Raw genomic sequence first — 16,487 nt, 5'->3', positions numbered from 1 at the left:
TATATATATATATATATATATGTATATATATATATATATATATATACATATATATATATATATATATATATATATATATATATATATACATATATATATATATATATATATATATATATATATATATATATATATACATATATATATATATATATATATATATATATATACATATATATATATATATATATGTATATATATATATACAGTATATATATATATATATATATATATATATATATATATATATATATATATATATATATATATATATATATATATACTGTATGGACATGAGTCGTGGTATGACAATGAAACAATCTCCAACAGATTTAGAAGATTTAAGAACCAAGCCCTCAGAAGAATTTAAGATTTAAATGGCAGGATATAATTAGAAATGAAACTATGAGAAAGATTACTCGAGTGCCATATGTGGATGAGATCATGGTGAGGGGTAGATGGAGATTTTTTGGGCATGCTCTTCGTACTCCCCAAGAGAGATTAGTTCACAAACGTTCAGCTGGGCTCCACAAGGCACTAGAAGAGTTGGAAGGCCCATGCCTACTGTACATGGCTGAGAACTATAAAGAGTGAAGTGAGAGATGATGAGTGGATAAGTATTGAATTAAAAGCTCAAGATAGAGACGACTGGCGAAATCTGCAGTAATCTCAGTGTTGTCAGGTATATGAGGAAAGGCGAGAATGTGTAAAGAATAGGCCAGACTATTTAATGTGTAGGCAAAGAAAAATGAGCCATAACCACAGAGATGGATCCAATATATTACTATCTGGCCAGTCAAAGGATCCAATAACTCTTTAACAGTATTATCTCAAAATGGACAATGGAGAAGTATTGATTTAAAAGCTCAAGATAGAGATGACTGGCAAAATCTAACCAAGGCCCTTCGTGTCAATAGGTGTAGGTGGATATGATGATGATGATATATGATGATGAGAGTAGAGGTCCCCTTTTTGTTTTGTTTCATTGTTGATGTCGGCTACCCCCCAAAATTGGGGGAAGTGCCTTTGGTATATGTATGTATGTATCAGCATTATATAATACATATCAAATATTAATAAAAAAATGTATCAACTTCTTTTAATACTACTTTTTATTACTGTACAGTTGGACCTCCTTATTGGCGAGGGTTATTCAACAGATACAGGAGCGAAAAGCAAGAAGCTACAAATGGTTGCTCCCCTAGGGTGGGTCAATTCATAACCTACCGACTCACTGACCATTACCTACCTACAGTTGACTGATACACTAGGTAACACACTGTGCCGCACTACAGTACATTCTTTTCAGCATTCTCTATCATGGTATTTTAGTTCAAACTACTTTTCAGAAGTAATAGTACATTATCAACACATCTTCAGTACAATGTAAAAAGCTCTAATTCGTATCTAAGAACAATAAAAAATACTGTAGAGTAAAAAAAGTCAGTTATATGATGATTGAAATGCCCCAAAAATTGAAAACAAAAGTAAAAAATGCTAAGCACAATTATGTTTTTAAAAGTTCATGTTTTTTAGAATGCAATAATGTCTGCTTAAATTAGTTGGTCTGAGCTGACAAAATCGAATGGCCTGTTTTATGGTTTTGTATACAGTATAATACTATAAATACACACACACACACACATATATATATATATATATATATATATATATATATATATATATATATATATATATATATAAACACGTACACATAAACACTACACATACGCCATACAACAACATAGCTTCATTCTACATCCAATCAAACCATTCAATTTTTCCTAAATACCAAACACTGCATGTACTGTAAATATTTATCCATACTCACTTTTATACCTAAATGAGACAGGTACACACAAGTGTAAACATAAAAGGTGATAAACTGATTTATATACACAGCAAGTAACAAAAAAATTGAGTACTCTCTGAATTTAGAGTTTTCTGGTCAATCCCACTTGCTTGAAATATTCTTCTGTAACCCATGTTAATTAGAAAAAAAATTCTCTGTAAAATAAAGCAATTTCTTTGCAATATCTTCCAAATTGGGTTTGTGCGTGTATTGTACCACTATATAAGGGTAAGGGAGATGTGCTTGAGTGTTGTAATTCAAGGGGTATTAGTTTGTTAAGTGTAGTTGGAAAAGTGTATGGAAGAGTACTGATTAATAGGATTAAGGATAAAACAGAGAATGCAATTTTAGAAGTACAGGGTGGTTTTAGAAAAGGTACGGGTTGGATGAATCAGATTTTTATAGTTAGGCAGATATGCAAGAAATATTTAGCAAAAGGTAAGGAAAGTGTATGTTGCATTTATGGATCTGCAGAAAGCTTATGATAGAGTTGATAGGGAAGCAATGCGGAATGTGATGAGGTTATATGGAGTTGGTGGAAGGTTGTTGCAAGCAGTGAAAAGTTTCTACAAAGGTAGTAAAGCATGTGTTAGGATAGGAAATGAAGTGAGCGATTGGTTTCCGGTGAGAGTGGGGCTTGGACGAGGATTGAAACTGGTAGACGAGAATGACCATGAATGGGAGGTAAATCAGTTGTTGTTTGCGGAGGATACTGTACTGGTTACGGACGCAGAAGAGAAGCTTGGCCAATTAGTGACAAAATTCGGAAGGGTGTGTGAAAGAAGGAAGTTGAGAGTTAATGTGGGTAAGAGTAAGGTTAGGAGATGTCCGAGAAGGGAAGGTGGTGCGAGGTTGAATGTCATGTTGAATGGAGAGTTACTTGAGGAGGTGGATCAGTTTAAGTACAGTACTTGGGGTCTGTTGTTGCAGCAAATGGTGGAGTGGAAGCAGATGTACGTCAGAGAGTGAATGAAGGATGCAAAGTGTTGGGGGCAGTTAAGGGAGTAGTAAACAATAGAGGGTTGGGCATGAATGTAAAGAGAGTTCTGTATGAGAAAGTGATTGTACCAACTGTGATGTATGGATCGGAGTTGTGAGGAATGAAAGTGACGGAGAGAGAGAAATTGAATGGGTTTGAGATGAAGTGTCTAAGGAGTATGGCTGGTGTATCTCGAGTAGATAGGGTTAGGAATGAAGTAGTGAGGGTGAGAACGGTTGTAAGAAATGAGTTAGCAGCTAGAGTGGATATGAAAGTGTTGAGGTGGTTTGGCCATGTTGAGAGAATGGAAAATGGCTGTCTGCTAAAGAAAGAGATGAATGCAAGAGTTGATGGGAGAAGTACAAGAGGAAGGCCAAGGTTTGGGTGGATGGATGGAGTGAAGGAAGTTCTGGGTGATAGGAGGATAGATGTGAGAAAGGCAAGAGAGCGTGCTAGAAATAGGAATGAATGGCGAGCGATTGTGACGAAGTTCCGGTAGGCCCTGCTGCTTCCTCCAGTGCCTTGGTTGACTGCGGAGGTAGCAGCAGTAGGGGATTTAGAGTTATGAAGCTTCATCTGTGGTGGATAACGAGGGAGAGTGGGCTGTGGCACCCTAGCAGTACCAGCTGAACTCGATTGAGTCCCTTGTCAGGCTGGGAGGAACGTAGAGAGGAGAGGTCCCCTTTTTTTTGTTTCATTTGTTTGATGTCGGCTAGCCCCCAAAATTGGGGGAAATGCCTTGGTATATGTATGTATGTATCTTCCAAATGATGGGATGAAACAGTTTTACCACTACTGCTGAAACTATACAGTTAAGCACTAAAATGATTGTTAATGCATGCCAAATAAAATCATGTGCTAAACTTTCACAAGAAAATATTTCTCCACATAGTAATAATGCCATACAATGATATAATCAGCAAAAACATACTACAGCAACATAAGCACTCTTACCAAAAGCTAAATATTACAAGATAAAGCAATTTCCTTATGGATACAGCGATGATGCAGAAGTGCTATTTACTCAACACTTTATGATCAACCACAAAATTATTCATTTTTCATTACAGCATACGTACTATCAACCTTGGATCCTACTGCAGTGCTTTAAAATTCCATTTAAAAGCTAAAGACTAACAACTAGGCAAAAAAACTATTTAAAACTAAAGAAAAATCTATACTAAATTCTACGTGGAAGGTAGCAGTGAATGTAGTGATAACTACAAGTGTATATTTACCTGTGCTACCAAAACTTTGGGATCCACAGCATCCTTTTGCTTGTAACAAAAAATATTTCAGGAATAAAATACAAAATTATAAATTAATGTATGTTTCATAAATATAAACCTCTTATCTTATTTATGCTATTCTCTCAGTATTGAGCCGAGTTAACCAAGAATTAATTTGATACTAATAGTCTGACAATTTTATAGACAAAAAAAAACATAAGGCTCAAAATATCTCCAGGCTGTGATCCCATGAAACTTATAAGAGTCCTCTTTCTCAACATTGAGGATATAGAGTGGCAAAAGAAAAGTGTTTCCTTCTACCACCAGAAGTGTGTGATACTTTGCCAGATGTGGTAATGCCTAGGGACCTCATAGCAACTTTGGTTGTAGTGGTCTTAAACACTTCTCAGGAAGCTTTTTAAGCAAACAAGGAAGATGTGGAGATCCCTTAGATAAGCCGTTATGAAAGTGCCATTGTCTAAGAGAGCAAACAGCATTCAAGAACCTCATAAGCACAGCATCCCTTTTCTGAAACAAAAATTAGTCAAAGAAGGGGACAGCATCTCACTGCAGTATTGAGAATGTATGTTTGACCAAAAGAGAAAACAATTCTTCTGGTCTTAGTGAAGAATCATAAAGGCACTGACTAGTGATCCCAACGACCTATTCCCACCAAATTACTAAAACTAAAAATACCTTATGAATGTCTTAGATCTGACCATCTCTGCAGAAGACAGTATCACGTGACAATAAACTGGAAAAAGAACGCAAGACATCTCTGACTGGATGAAAGCCTTGGGAAAGAACAGAACTATAGGTGGCTCAAGTGTGTTATGCAGCACTATTTTGAACTTCCAAATAGGTGAAGAGAGAGCTTAGGTGTGATGCAATTACCAAACTTACTGAATTTTTGTAGAACAAGTAGCGAAATGGATATATGTTTATTGTTAGATGAGGTTAGTCAAAGGAGTGGTCCCTTCTACCATATAGATTTATCTAAATGTAGGGGTAATGATAAAGTTTGAACCTCGTCTTGAGCCAGAATCAATACCATAAAGTCTTGAATCCAGAGTATACAATACAAGTCACATGAAGATGTTATCTTGTCTTTTGTAAAGATAACAGCAGTTCATGAATAGCATGCAATACGCTGGCCTCTCTGGAATTCATACTGTCTTCACATGAATTGATGCATTTGTAAACTTCTTTTTAAGCCCCTCAGGAGGAGACCTTTCTGCATCTATGAAGTTGTGCTGCTCAGATTCAGATACACTATAAGCTCACCTAGCCAGTTCTCAATATTGTCACAGAGATTCTGCTTCATATGTGTATGGAATACACAGTAAAGAAATTTTTAGGCTGGGTAAACTTTGACATACTACTCAATACATTCAGCTCCACAGAACTCTTAAACGATGCTGACGAGGGAACGGGACATATTTCATATACTGTACAAAGGAACTGCCTTCCTCTTTTGTAGCTCTGGAGCACTGATAATGCGTACTAAATATTAGCCCATTATGACAGTGACCAGTGTTTGAAATCACTGCAGGTCAAATACTAGCCATAATGCTTTGGCATTTCATGTACGAAACACCAACAGACCTATGTTGATGAATAATCAAACTAAGTAATTTACTCAGGCATTAAAAATATAAACACACTAAATTGACTGAAAATAATATGGATATCATTTTGTAAGAAATAAAAAGAAAGTACAAAAATATAATATGCTAAATCAAAGTAATAATCAATAAATAATACATAGTAGTTAACGTCCCAGATTATATAAGAAAGGAACATAAGTCCCTATAGAAAGCAAGGTTATATTTAATTAATAAATACACCTCTTAAATACCGAGAGCAGATACAAGCAAGAATAATGCTAGTGGCAAAATACCAGCATACATCACAAATCCTAAGCCTAGTACATGACACTATTCCAAGGAACTGTCGTAAAAAATCTTAACAGTGATTAATTCATTAACCTGTCTAGTAGATTGAACCTAGTAGAAAATAGCAAACAGATTGACTATTCAAAATAAAATAAAAAACGCTGTATGTAGTTAACGATGGATAGATACAAGTGGTTGTAACAGTAATCCACAATGACCAATATCTTTCAAATGAAAAATGGTCAAAAAGAAATGAAATGGAAAATTTTCCAACACCAAGCTAAGGGACATAATCTTATATAAAAAGGAGGTAAATTACAAAATTAATAGATTAAGAATATATAATTAATGGATTAAGAGTTATATGAAACAAAACATATACAAAATTCAGAGGGAATGAGATTGCAGGTGATAAACATACATTAGACATGTAGATTATAATGTCTATATTCCTTATTAGGGGCACTGGAAACTGGATGCATATTCAGAGGTGAAAACAGAACTCTTGTTCCTGAGAATGTGGTTAGAGACTGAACTATTTTTGATTTAGACAACCATTAAGTAATGAGTTTGTACAAAAACAAGAATATCCTTTTCCTAAGCCTACTATTCAAGATCAAATTTCCAACATCACAACACTACTAATTTCCCACAGCTAACGGATCAAGAAACATGAAGAATGAGACTTGCCCATGTTATTCGATGGGATCCACCCACATATGGTCTGTAGTCTTTCCTGACTGCCAATTCCTTTCTTCATTATAAAAAGGACTTAAATTATCTTGGTAATCTATTAACCACAAAACTACCTAATCATAAATACCATAGCAGATTCCATTAAAGATTAGTTCTGCTTTTGATAAATTCATATTTTTTTAAAAGTCTGTAATTGTAGGCTACTTTCAAGACACCAAAAGTGATATTCTATATTATCTTATCGTACAGTTCTCATAATTATCAAGCCACTCGAAGTACACAATTATCTTATTATATAATGAACAACCTATATCATAGACTGATTTCTTACAATGCAAATAATAATATGATTTCTATAAGGAGAACTAATACTTACTGCTGACTGACCCTCTTGTGAGCGTGCTTTTCTCAATCGACTTTTGCAAGCGTCGAGATCCAACCTGCATGATGATAAAAAGGATCAAACATTAAACATTTTAATAAAAATAAATAATAAACATTTTAATAAAAATAGATTATAAGAATTTTAATTAAAATAAATAATAAACATTTTATTAACAATAAATAATAAACATTTTAATGAAATAAATTATATACATCTTAATGAAATAGATTATATACATTTTAATGAAAATAAATAAATATTTTCATAAAAATAAATAATAAACATTTTAATAAAAATAAATTATAAAAATTTCAATCAAAATAAATAATAAACATTTTAATTAAAATAAATGATAAACATTTTAATAAAAATAGATTATAATCATTCTAATAAAAATAAATAAAGATTTTAACAAAAATAAATAATAAACATTTTAATAAGAATAAATTATAAACATTTCAATAAAAATGGATTATAACCATTTTAATTGAAATTTTAATAAAAATATAGGTAAAAATGTCATTATTACGATGATGACACTATAATGCAAGATTTCTCTTTTCAGTTCTAATACATCACTTCAAAAGAAAGTGTGAGAGATTGAGGGGCACGGAAATGGATAAAATATCTGTCCCTTGGTAGGGGATGTTAGAGTTTTGATTCCCTCCTTCTCACTCTCTCTTACATAAAAAAATAATTTTATTAAATTACTGAATTATTGTATTGCTTTTATATTTATTGTTATTAAAAATACCATTGAAAGATAACAAAGCAATATATATATATATATTTTCTCTCTCTCTCTCTCTCTCTCTCTCTCTCTCTCTCTCTCTCTCTCTCTCTCTCTCTCTCTCTCTCTCTCTCTCTCATTATTATCATTACAGTTCCCATAACAAAATCTTCATTGAATGTAATAAAGACAGACCCTCAGGAGAGATCTCCTCCAGAAGTTCTGATCGTTAATATTGCTACATTCTAGGTTAGGGGAACCAATCAGCTAGATATTCAAATCATCAGAAATTTGGTTGCTGGACAACAACGAAGACAATACCAACATAAGTAAAAAGACCTTTTTCAGGGTCTTCACATCTTAGATGTTCAACAGATCACATTAGATTTTCAAAAGGAGTGCTGACAGACAATTACTACTGTGGCAGATCAAAAATCAATCAGACACAAAATTTTGTCTCTTAGTAGTAAACATATGTTTGGGCAGTGACCAAATTTCAAAATCAATTTGTATTTTCCATAGCTTTACAAACCTAAGTGCTTTAAAATAGGGAATACCTTCAGCAGAGCTGGAGGGGCTATTGAATTCATTAATGACGTAGTTAACAGGAAGTGGTAAAATGGGCAAGCTGGCAAGGTGCCAACCTTCCTGTAAATATTCTTCACTTTTGACCTTCAACTCAGGACTGAGATGGGTGATAGAGGTGGGAAGTTTAACTTTGAAGGATTCAAGTTTGCATACCTAGGGAAAATACAAACTACTTTTAAAATTCATTATTTGTTCATTCGTCTTTAGGTCAAACTCGTCATCACCGGTCTGCATGGCCACAAGAGAACTTCCAGTAGATGTTGGTGTGCACCGAACACTGGGGGAACTCCACACTCTATCAAACTTTTATAAACTTGCCGATTCCGATACTAGTTCTCCCCGCTCCTCATTCACACACCCAGGGGACCAAAGGGACATATACATAGGAGCTTCAGCAACCAAAACTTGATGAGGCAATTAAAGTTCTATACTGTATAGTCTCTTCAGCATTATCTTGGGCACTGCCAAGGATGACAACAGAGAAGACTTAGCCTTCCTTTTCCTCTTCAAATAAGCCTGCCACTAAATGGGAGGCCACAATCTACACTCGGCTCATGGGGAAGATTACGAATAATGATGTCCCCTATAAGAAGTGCAGAGACAGTAGATTTACAGCTGGTCTTACCATGAAACTAATGCAGCGAACATCCTTTCCCTTCAGATTTACAAAATTCCTACTTCATTTCTACAATTCATGTGAAGCTAACAATCAACCATTCACTCAGTAAAGAAAGAGTAAGATATCAAACAGCCTTTTGACAGGACAGAACAGTACATCCATACTCGTTGTAGCCCAAGACAAAAGTGGAGAATTTTTAACAGGAAAGCAGACATGACATTAATCATCTCACTAACGACATCAGCGGCCGTTCCAGCTAAAAAAAAAATATTCCCTTACAAATGGTTTTCATACACATAGGAACAAATAAAGATCACTCCAAGATTTGTTATGAGGAGGCACAATGAGATAGCAGACAGCTTCAGCCTAAAAAGCTGAGTCCTTCCATTGTAGTGGACACAGTATTAAAATACAAACCTACATGGCAATTGTACAGCAGTTGCTCTAAATACCCATTTGTGATAAGCCTTAGCATGAAGGGATCACCTAAATGCTAGATCTAGTAACTGAGGAAGTAGATATAGTAATGCATGATCAAAACAGTCTGGAAGTACTGTATACACTTTTTCCATATTGGCCTGATAGGATAAGCTCTGGACAAGGATTGGGCCTCCAAAGCCACATCAATTGTACTAGTAACAGATGAAACTTTTTCTGAAATCATACTAAGTGTAACTGCATCCTATAATTCATATCAAAACATGACAAATTCGGAGATAATTTGTATTTTTCCTAACCATACAAACCTTAGCTATTTACATTGGGTTTACCTTTTAGCGTAGCTGAAATGGCGAGCCATTAGAATTTAACGAGGGTGTATTACCCCCGCGCTAGTTAGCGGGGGGGTAGGGGAGTGGTAGCTAGCTACCCCTCCCCCCCTCACACACCGGTGAACTGCTTCACTTCACTTAGAGGTAGGGACTTGTCTTGGGGGACAGGGCTGGCGGGCAAATATGTGTATATAGCTAAGGTTTGTATGGTTAGGAAAAATACAAATTATCTCCAAATTTGTCATTTTTTCCGTAACCGAAATACAAACCACGCTATTTACATTGGGTGACTTACCCCTTAGGAAGGGTGGAAAGTCCCCAGCCATACTGGCTTTGGCTTTACCCGGGAACTCAAAATCCGAGTGAGTCGCACTCGAGAAAAGGAGTCCCTGCACCTCACAAGTTCCTTGCTCCGCAAGGAAACGTGTGGCCTACATAAGCTTGTGTGTGAAGGAAGAAGTGTGACCCGTCCTAGGCAGTTGACCTGGAGTTCCAGAAGGAACTCCGGGTTAGGACGTTCCCATTACCACCTCGTCAGGGTATGGGGGGACGCGACAGTATTGACTCAATACTCGGAACACAAGGAAGCATGGTTTACCTGCAGAGGTTTGAGGTCAGCTATGCAGAGACCAGGATGCTGCTTCCCAACTAGAGGGGGACGATGAAGAAAGAAGTAAGGGCCAGACATACTTCTTTCGTTCATGCAGACTAAAACCTGATAACAATGCCCTCAACCTTCCGCTACCTGTCCAAAAAGGAGCCTGAGGTTAGACCAGCTGTTGTGTAGCCACCACAGAGCGATAGAAACGTATCGATACTCCTGTGGGTCACGTCCTGCAGGAAGCGGGCTGCGAAGGTCATTAGACACTTCCAGACTCCAGCTTGTAGCACCTGCGTCACAGAGTAGTACTACTCGAAGGCGAGGGACGTTGCGATGTATCCGACATCGTGCTGTAGGGCGACGTGACGGAGGAGGGTCTGGATTCAGGTCGAGATGAATGTCCCTTGAGTCCGAGCTGAAGAGGTATACTGGAGACTCCCCCCTGTGTCCTTCCTGTGCTCCCAACCCGGCTGCACGTGAGGACAAACTGCAGCTGTTCTCAAAGATAACCCCTCGATTCCTTTACAGGCAAGAAGGAGAAGGTTTGGGTCATCTGATACAGAATGGTGACTCGAAATCTTGAAGGAGCTGGACCGAAGGGCCGGGACCCCAAGATTCTGAGTCTAAAAAACAACTCAGGAGCGAACCTGAATGTTGCCTTCCCCTATTCCTTAGAAAGGGCGGAGTCGTACGAGACAAAGAAGATTGCTTACACAGTGGCCGAGGCCAGAGTGAGCAGGAGCACCGTCCCCCAAGACGGAATACGATCAGGGGCCTGACGTAATGGTTCTTAAGAAGATCTCTTAAGGGACTAAAAAGTCCGAACCATGCTCCATGGAGGAGGTCTCACTCCGACTGGGGGCAGGGACGTTCGCAGCTTCGCATGAGCGAAGAAAGGTCCTACGGGAAGGAAAAAGTCTATTCCCTTCAGCCTGAAGGCCAGAGAAAGGCTGAGCGACAGGCTTCATTGCCGATAGCGGAAAGGAGTTTCCTCCCGCCGAAAAGCAATAAGTCCGTTATTGCTGGAGAAGAGGCCTCAAGGGAAGAGGTATCTCTCCTACGACACCAACCACAGAAGACTCTCCACTTCGCCTGGTAGACCCCTGCGGATGACTATCGCAGGTGACGTGACCTCCACTCCGCGACTGTAGCGGGTTGTCTCTTCTTGAGGAGGCGGCGTAGTGTCTCCAGGCGTGAAGCCGAAGCGATGCCATGTCTCGTGAAAGATGTTGTAGTGAGGTTGTTTGAGTAGCCTGTGCCGTGGGAGAAGCTCTCCCGGGAGTTCCATCAGGGGAAGCAGAGGGTCCAGAAACCGTTCCGCGTATAGTCACAGTGGAGCTCTCAGGGCCATCGAAAGGTTGACAGACAACCTGGTCTTGTTGAGACCCATTCTCAACAGACAACAATGGTGGGAAGATGCAGGCATCAATGTTGTCCCACCATCGCCGGAAAGCATTTTGCCAAAGAGTCTTGGGGTCTGAGACTGGGGGGAAGAACCGCGGAAGCTTGAAGTTCCAGGCTGTCGCGATCAGGTCCCCCAGGCCAGGACTTGCTGGTTACTAAAGGCCAAAGACCCCCAGGTACCCTCTATCTGTGAGGCTCTGCTCAGATAGTCGGAGAGAACATTCCTCTGCCCGGAATGAGCGAGCCAATAGTGGTAGAGAGAGGACCTCGGATTATCTCAGTATCTCTACTGCAAGATGCGAAGGTATGAAAATGCATCCCTTGCTGGTTGGAATACGCCGAGTACCATGAAGTCGTCGCGCACGGAGCGACTCGGCAGGAACTGTAGGATCTGTAGAGGGGCCAGACTACGGCCCCTAAGCCTGCCTGAATGATGGAGAGGTATCCTTCAGGTCCTGACCATAGGCCTGAACCGGAACATGTGCCCCCCCCCCCTTTTCTTTGACGAGTCCGAGAACAGCATCAAAATGTGGGGAAAGGACGAGAATATCCACTCCCATCAAGAGGTTCCATAGGTCAACACCCATTGCAGGTCTAATCGTTCCGCTGGTCCCATAGGGGCCAGAAAGTCCGGTTAATCGTTGCTTTGATACCACCGGAACTTGGGCCGCCCCACAGGGAACTTATCCTGAGGCGACCGTTCGGGACTTTAGACGGGTCAATGAGGAAAAGAGACCCAGGAAACGTTCCAAGGTAGGGCTGAAAGCTCTGCTTGACTGAGAACAGGTACTGCGACTCTCCTCAGCCTTGCCACAGTCAACTGAAGGGAAGGCTCGGAGAAGGAGGCAACAGCATCTGGCGTACCCAGGCGGTCACCCATCCAAGTACTGACCAGCCCAACGTTGCTTAACTTTGCTGATCGGACGAGAAGCGGTGTTTCCAACGTGGTAAGGCCGTTGACTCAATATCATGGCTAGATACCCCAGATTTTGAGGCAGAAGTAGAGAAGGCTCCTAGCAAATTACCATGATCCCTCATTCAAGGTAAGGACCCGGAAGCTTGTCCCGGCGTTGAAGAAGGTCAAACCCGAGCCTACCGGAGTTGACCAGACCTCCAAAAGGCGAAGGAGGCGGAAGCCTGCTCCTCAGCGGCCATGAGGAAAGCAGGGAGAGTTCTTTAGGGAAAAACCTGTGATGCCGCGGCGGGATCGCCACACCGCATCTTAAGACTAGGCTGAATTCCAAGAGCTTCCTGGAAGATGGATGGAATGGAAACTGGTAGTACCCGTCCTTCCGATCCAGGGCCTAAGGAGTCCCGCCGCCTCGTTACCAGTCTGATCGATTCTGCTGTTCCACGCTGGACGAAGTTTGTTCGACAAACTTGAACAGAGCTGAGAGGTCGACTACGGAATTCCCGTCTCAGATGCTTTCCTACGAGAAAGGATCGACTGAAGAAGCCGGGGGGGTGAAGCTGTCGACGACCCTATGGAGAACCTTCTCCTAAGGCATGGATCATTCTGCCAAAACGGGCAAAACTCTTGCCGACCCCATGGCATAGAGGTTCAGTGACACTGAATTCGCTGACAGAGACGGAGAGATGGTAAGAGCGAGGCGCGATATCCTTGGCTGATCATGGAGATCGTGCAGGAATCGGCATCGGGAAGCTGTTATCCAGACGAGTAACCTTAGGCATCCTCCCCGCGTGAGACCTGCAAGGGGGGGGTTGCCAATCCTAGAGTTTGTGAACTCTGCCGCTCCCTCTAGGATTATGCCCCCCCAGGAGAGCTTCCCGTGCTACCTGTCCCTAACAGGATGGGACTGCTATTGGACACCTTGCTTAGCTGCCGTAGCCGGTCCGATGACTTAGGCCGACGAGGCTGAAAGAAGAAACGCTGGAGGCCTGCAGGGTCTGGAAGAAAGCGCCTTGGAGGAGTGAAAACGGAAGTCGACTTCCTCCGCACAACCGCTGTCGATGTCCCTGTCCTTGGGCACAAACAAGCTCTTCCCAAGGATGGAAGAGTGTCTGAGCTTGTCGACATCCACGGATGAGACACTCGAGAGGAAGCCCTCGGTCACTGCGTCTAGATGGTCCAACATCGAGCTTGCCTGCAAGTTCGAAACTTGGCGACGAAACGCCAAGGAGCTTGAGCCCGAGAGGCGGAAAGTACCCACGACCTTCCTGGAGCTTCCTTGTACAAAACCTCGGGTCGCAACCGAGGAGGGAAAGGACCTGGTAAGCCCCTTCCACGAGATGGAGAAGAGGAAGGGGTAAACCAGACACCCCTTGCCCGACAGAGAAATCTCGAACGGAAAGCTCCCTGGCAAGACCCTTCCAGAGAATGACGAGGAAGGGCTAACCCAGGTTCCGGAAAGAAGAATGTTGCTCAGACCTCCCTGAAGATTCTTCCTGCTCTTGCATGTGCCATGCTCTGCGTCTACGGGGTGAAGACCGTGTTCTGGAAATACGCACCAGAAGACTCGCCAGGCTGGCCATGTTGCGAAACCCCGACGGGAATCGCGGTCGCAATCGCCCTGGCGCTCGCGCGATGGTAAATCAATGGTTTCCGCGTGGCCGAACGTGGAAGCGCCCATGCGCGGGCACGCAGGAGCGCAGACGAAAGTGCGCGAAGGAGCGCAGAAGGAGGGCGAGCGTGGTAGGAAGGGCGAGAGCTGGTGGTCGGAATCCGAAAGTTCACAGGCGAGCTATGACCCGTAGGCGAGCAATGGATACTGCAGGAACCGAGCCGACGTTCGCGCGATGGAACACCGTCGGTTCGCGCGACGGAACACCGTTGGTTCGCGCGACGGAACACCGTTGGACCGCGCAATGGAATACCGTTGGTTCGCGCGCGGGCGGCGAATATTGGAGCGCATGCGCGTAGGCGCGCGGGCACGTGGGCGTGCGATCGCGCGGGCACGTGGGCGTGCGATCGCGCGGGCACGTGGGCGTGCGATCGCGCGGGGCACGTGGGCGTGCGATCGCGCGGGCACGTGGGCGTGCGATCGCGCGGGCACGTGGGCGTGCGATCGCGCGGGCACGTGGGCGTGCGATCGCGCGGGCACGTGGGCGTGTGGTGGCGCAGGCGAGCGCAGGCGGTCGGAAGACCGATGGTGCGTAGGCGGGCGATGGTGCGTAGGCGGGCGATGGCGCGTAGGCGGGCGATGGCGCGTTGACGAGCAATGGCGCGTCTTGGCGAGCGATGGCCCGTAGGCGAGTGAAGGCGCGTTGGCAAGCGATGGCGCGTCGGCAAGCGATGGCGCGTTGGCGAGCGGTGGTGCGTTAACAAAACGCTAGCGCGCAGGTGAAGAATCGCGCGGGCGCGTAGGCGATCGCTAACGCGTAAGAGACTAGGAATGGTTAGCGCGCATCGCGCTAAACAGAAGGCGCGCAGGTGCATCAGGAAGGTGAGCTGAAGCAAGCTGTTAATCAGGCGACCCTGGACGGTTAGGAAAAACCGTTGGCGCCCATTGGTGCGTGGCAGGAAAGGGCGCGCAGATGTGCGCTGGCGATTGAAGAAAGCTGGCGCACAGAAGGTCAGAAGTAAAGGTGAGCGCTGGCGAGCAGGAGGAAGATCTACGGCAAGACTCAGCTACCGGAGATCGTGGTCCACAGCAGGCGAGCGCTAGATCTTTTGATGGTGTTCAGGGAACCTGACACGCGTGGTAGATCGATGGCGATCGTTGACGCGCAGGAGATCGCTGACGAGCAGGCGAACGTTGACGCATCTGTGGTCGCTGGCGAGCTGGTGATTGCTGGCGAGCAGAAAGCAACGCGTGGAATCCTGTGCGTAGAAGAAGAGTCCTTATCCAAGACCTGAACCGAAGTTCTAGATTGCGCGGGCGAACGTGGGCGCACATGGCGCGTAACAGGAACCAACAGGAGCTGGCGAACAGGAGAGCGCTAGAGATCCGGAAAACGCTGATGAGCAGGAGAGCGCCTGTGCGCTAACACTGAGCAGGAGAGCGCCTGTGCGCTAACACTGAGCAGGAGAGAAGACTGCAGAAGGGCGCGCAGGGGAACCCTGACACGCAAGGGAAGCACCCCCGTGGGAGGCAACCCTTTGCCCTGAAGGGACCGTTGTCCGTCGGAAGACCGATGTCCGTGGGAAGACCGTTGTCCGTCGGAAGACCGCTGCCCGTCGGAAGACGAGGTCAGACTGCTGTCCATCTGCACCAGGGGCGGAAGGTCAAGAAGAAGGAGTTGCAGGCTGCATACGGAGATTCAAAAAGGCGCCTCTAGCACCCTTATAGGCCCTTACGACGTAGCGGACGGTGAGCCTTACGGCAAAGGCGGCCAACAGCAACAACAGCAGAAGAGTCCTCCGAAGAGGAGTCTCTATGAGTGTACTCTCTCGCGAACGAAAGAGAAACACTTCGTAGAAGAGACAGGTCAGCCAGTGACCCAAAAAGAGCAATCCTCCGAAGAGGGGCTCCTGCAGTTGCCCAGCCCCTTAAGCGTAACTGCAGGTGCGACCGCTCAGCACCAAGAGCATAGTCGCACGAAAAAAAGGCAAGAGAAGAACCCCCCAAAGGAGAAAAAACTCAAGCCTGGACAGGAAAACATCCCTCGGAAGGAAAGTTACCCACCCAAGGAGGCGAGCCTCCTGAGTATTCTAAAATGAACTGGAGAGCTGTCAATCGTCACGGGAGTACTTCCAGGAGAAGGAGACAAGCCCCTGACGATCTATAGGGGAGGCAGCAACAGCCGAATCCCCAGGCCCCAACAAGACAGCTCACTCC

The 16,487-nt window shown here is 43.3% G+C and overlaps 1 protein-coding gene and 1 pseudogene across 3 annotated transcripts in view; both read right to left on the bottom strand.

The window, feature by feature from the left end:
* The window catches only part of EndoB (endophilin-B), a 146,315-nt gene that overhangs the window by 92,237 nt on the left and 37,591 nt on the right, over nt 1-16,487 (bottom strand). For 2 of the 3 annotated variants that reach the window (XM_068360058.1, XM_068360072.1), the window contains exons 5-6: nt 7,028-7,091; nt 4,070-4,108 (exon numbers count right to left, since the gene is read on the bottom strand). In XM_068360058.1, the coding sequence (XP_068216159.1) occupies nt 4,070-4,108; nt 7,028-7,091 (103 nt within the window). The remainder of the gene's footprint in view (nt 1-4,069; nt 4,109-7,027; nt 7,092-16,487) is intronic. The other variant, XM_068360065.1, reaches the window with a different exon arrangement.
* On the bottom strand, nt 12,592-12,709 carry LOC137630108 (5S ribosomal RNA; annotated as a pseudogene).

Source organism: Palaemon carinicauda, chromosome 2 (genome assembly GCF_036898095.1).
Source record: "Palaemon carinicauda isolate YSFRI2023 chromosome 2, ASM3689809v2, whole genome shotgun sequence".
Classification (NCBI taxonomy): Eukaryota; Metazoa; Arthropoda; class Malacostraca; order Decapoda; family Palaemonidae; genus Palaemon; species Palaemon carinicauda.
This window is presented reverse-complemented; position numbering and strand designations above follow the sequence as displayed.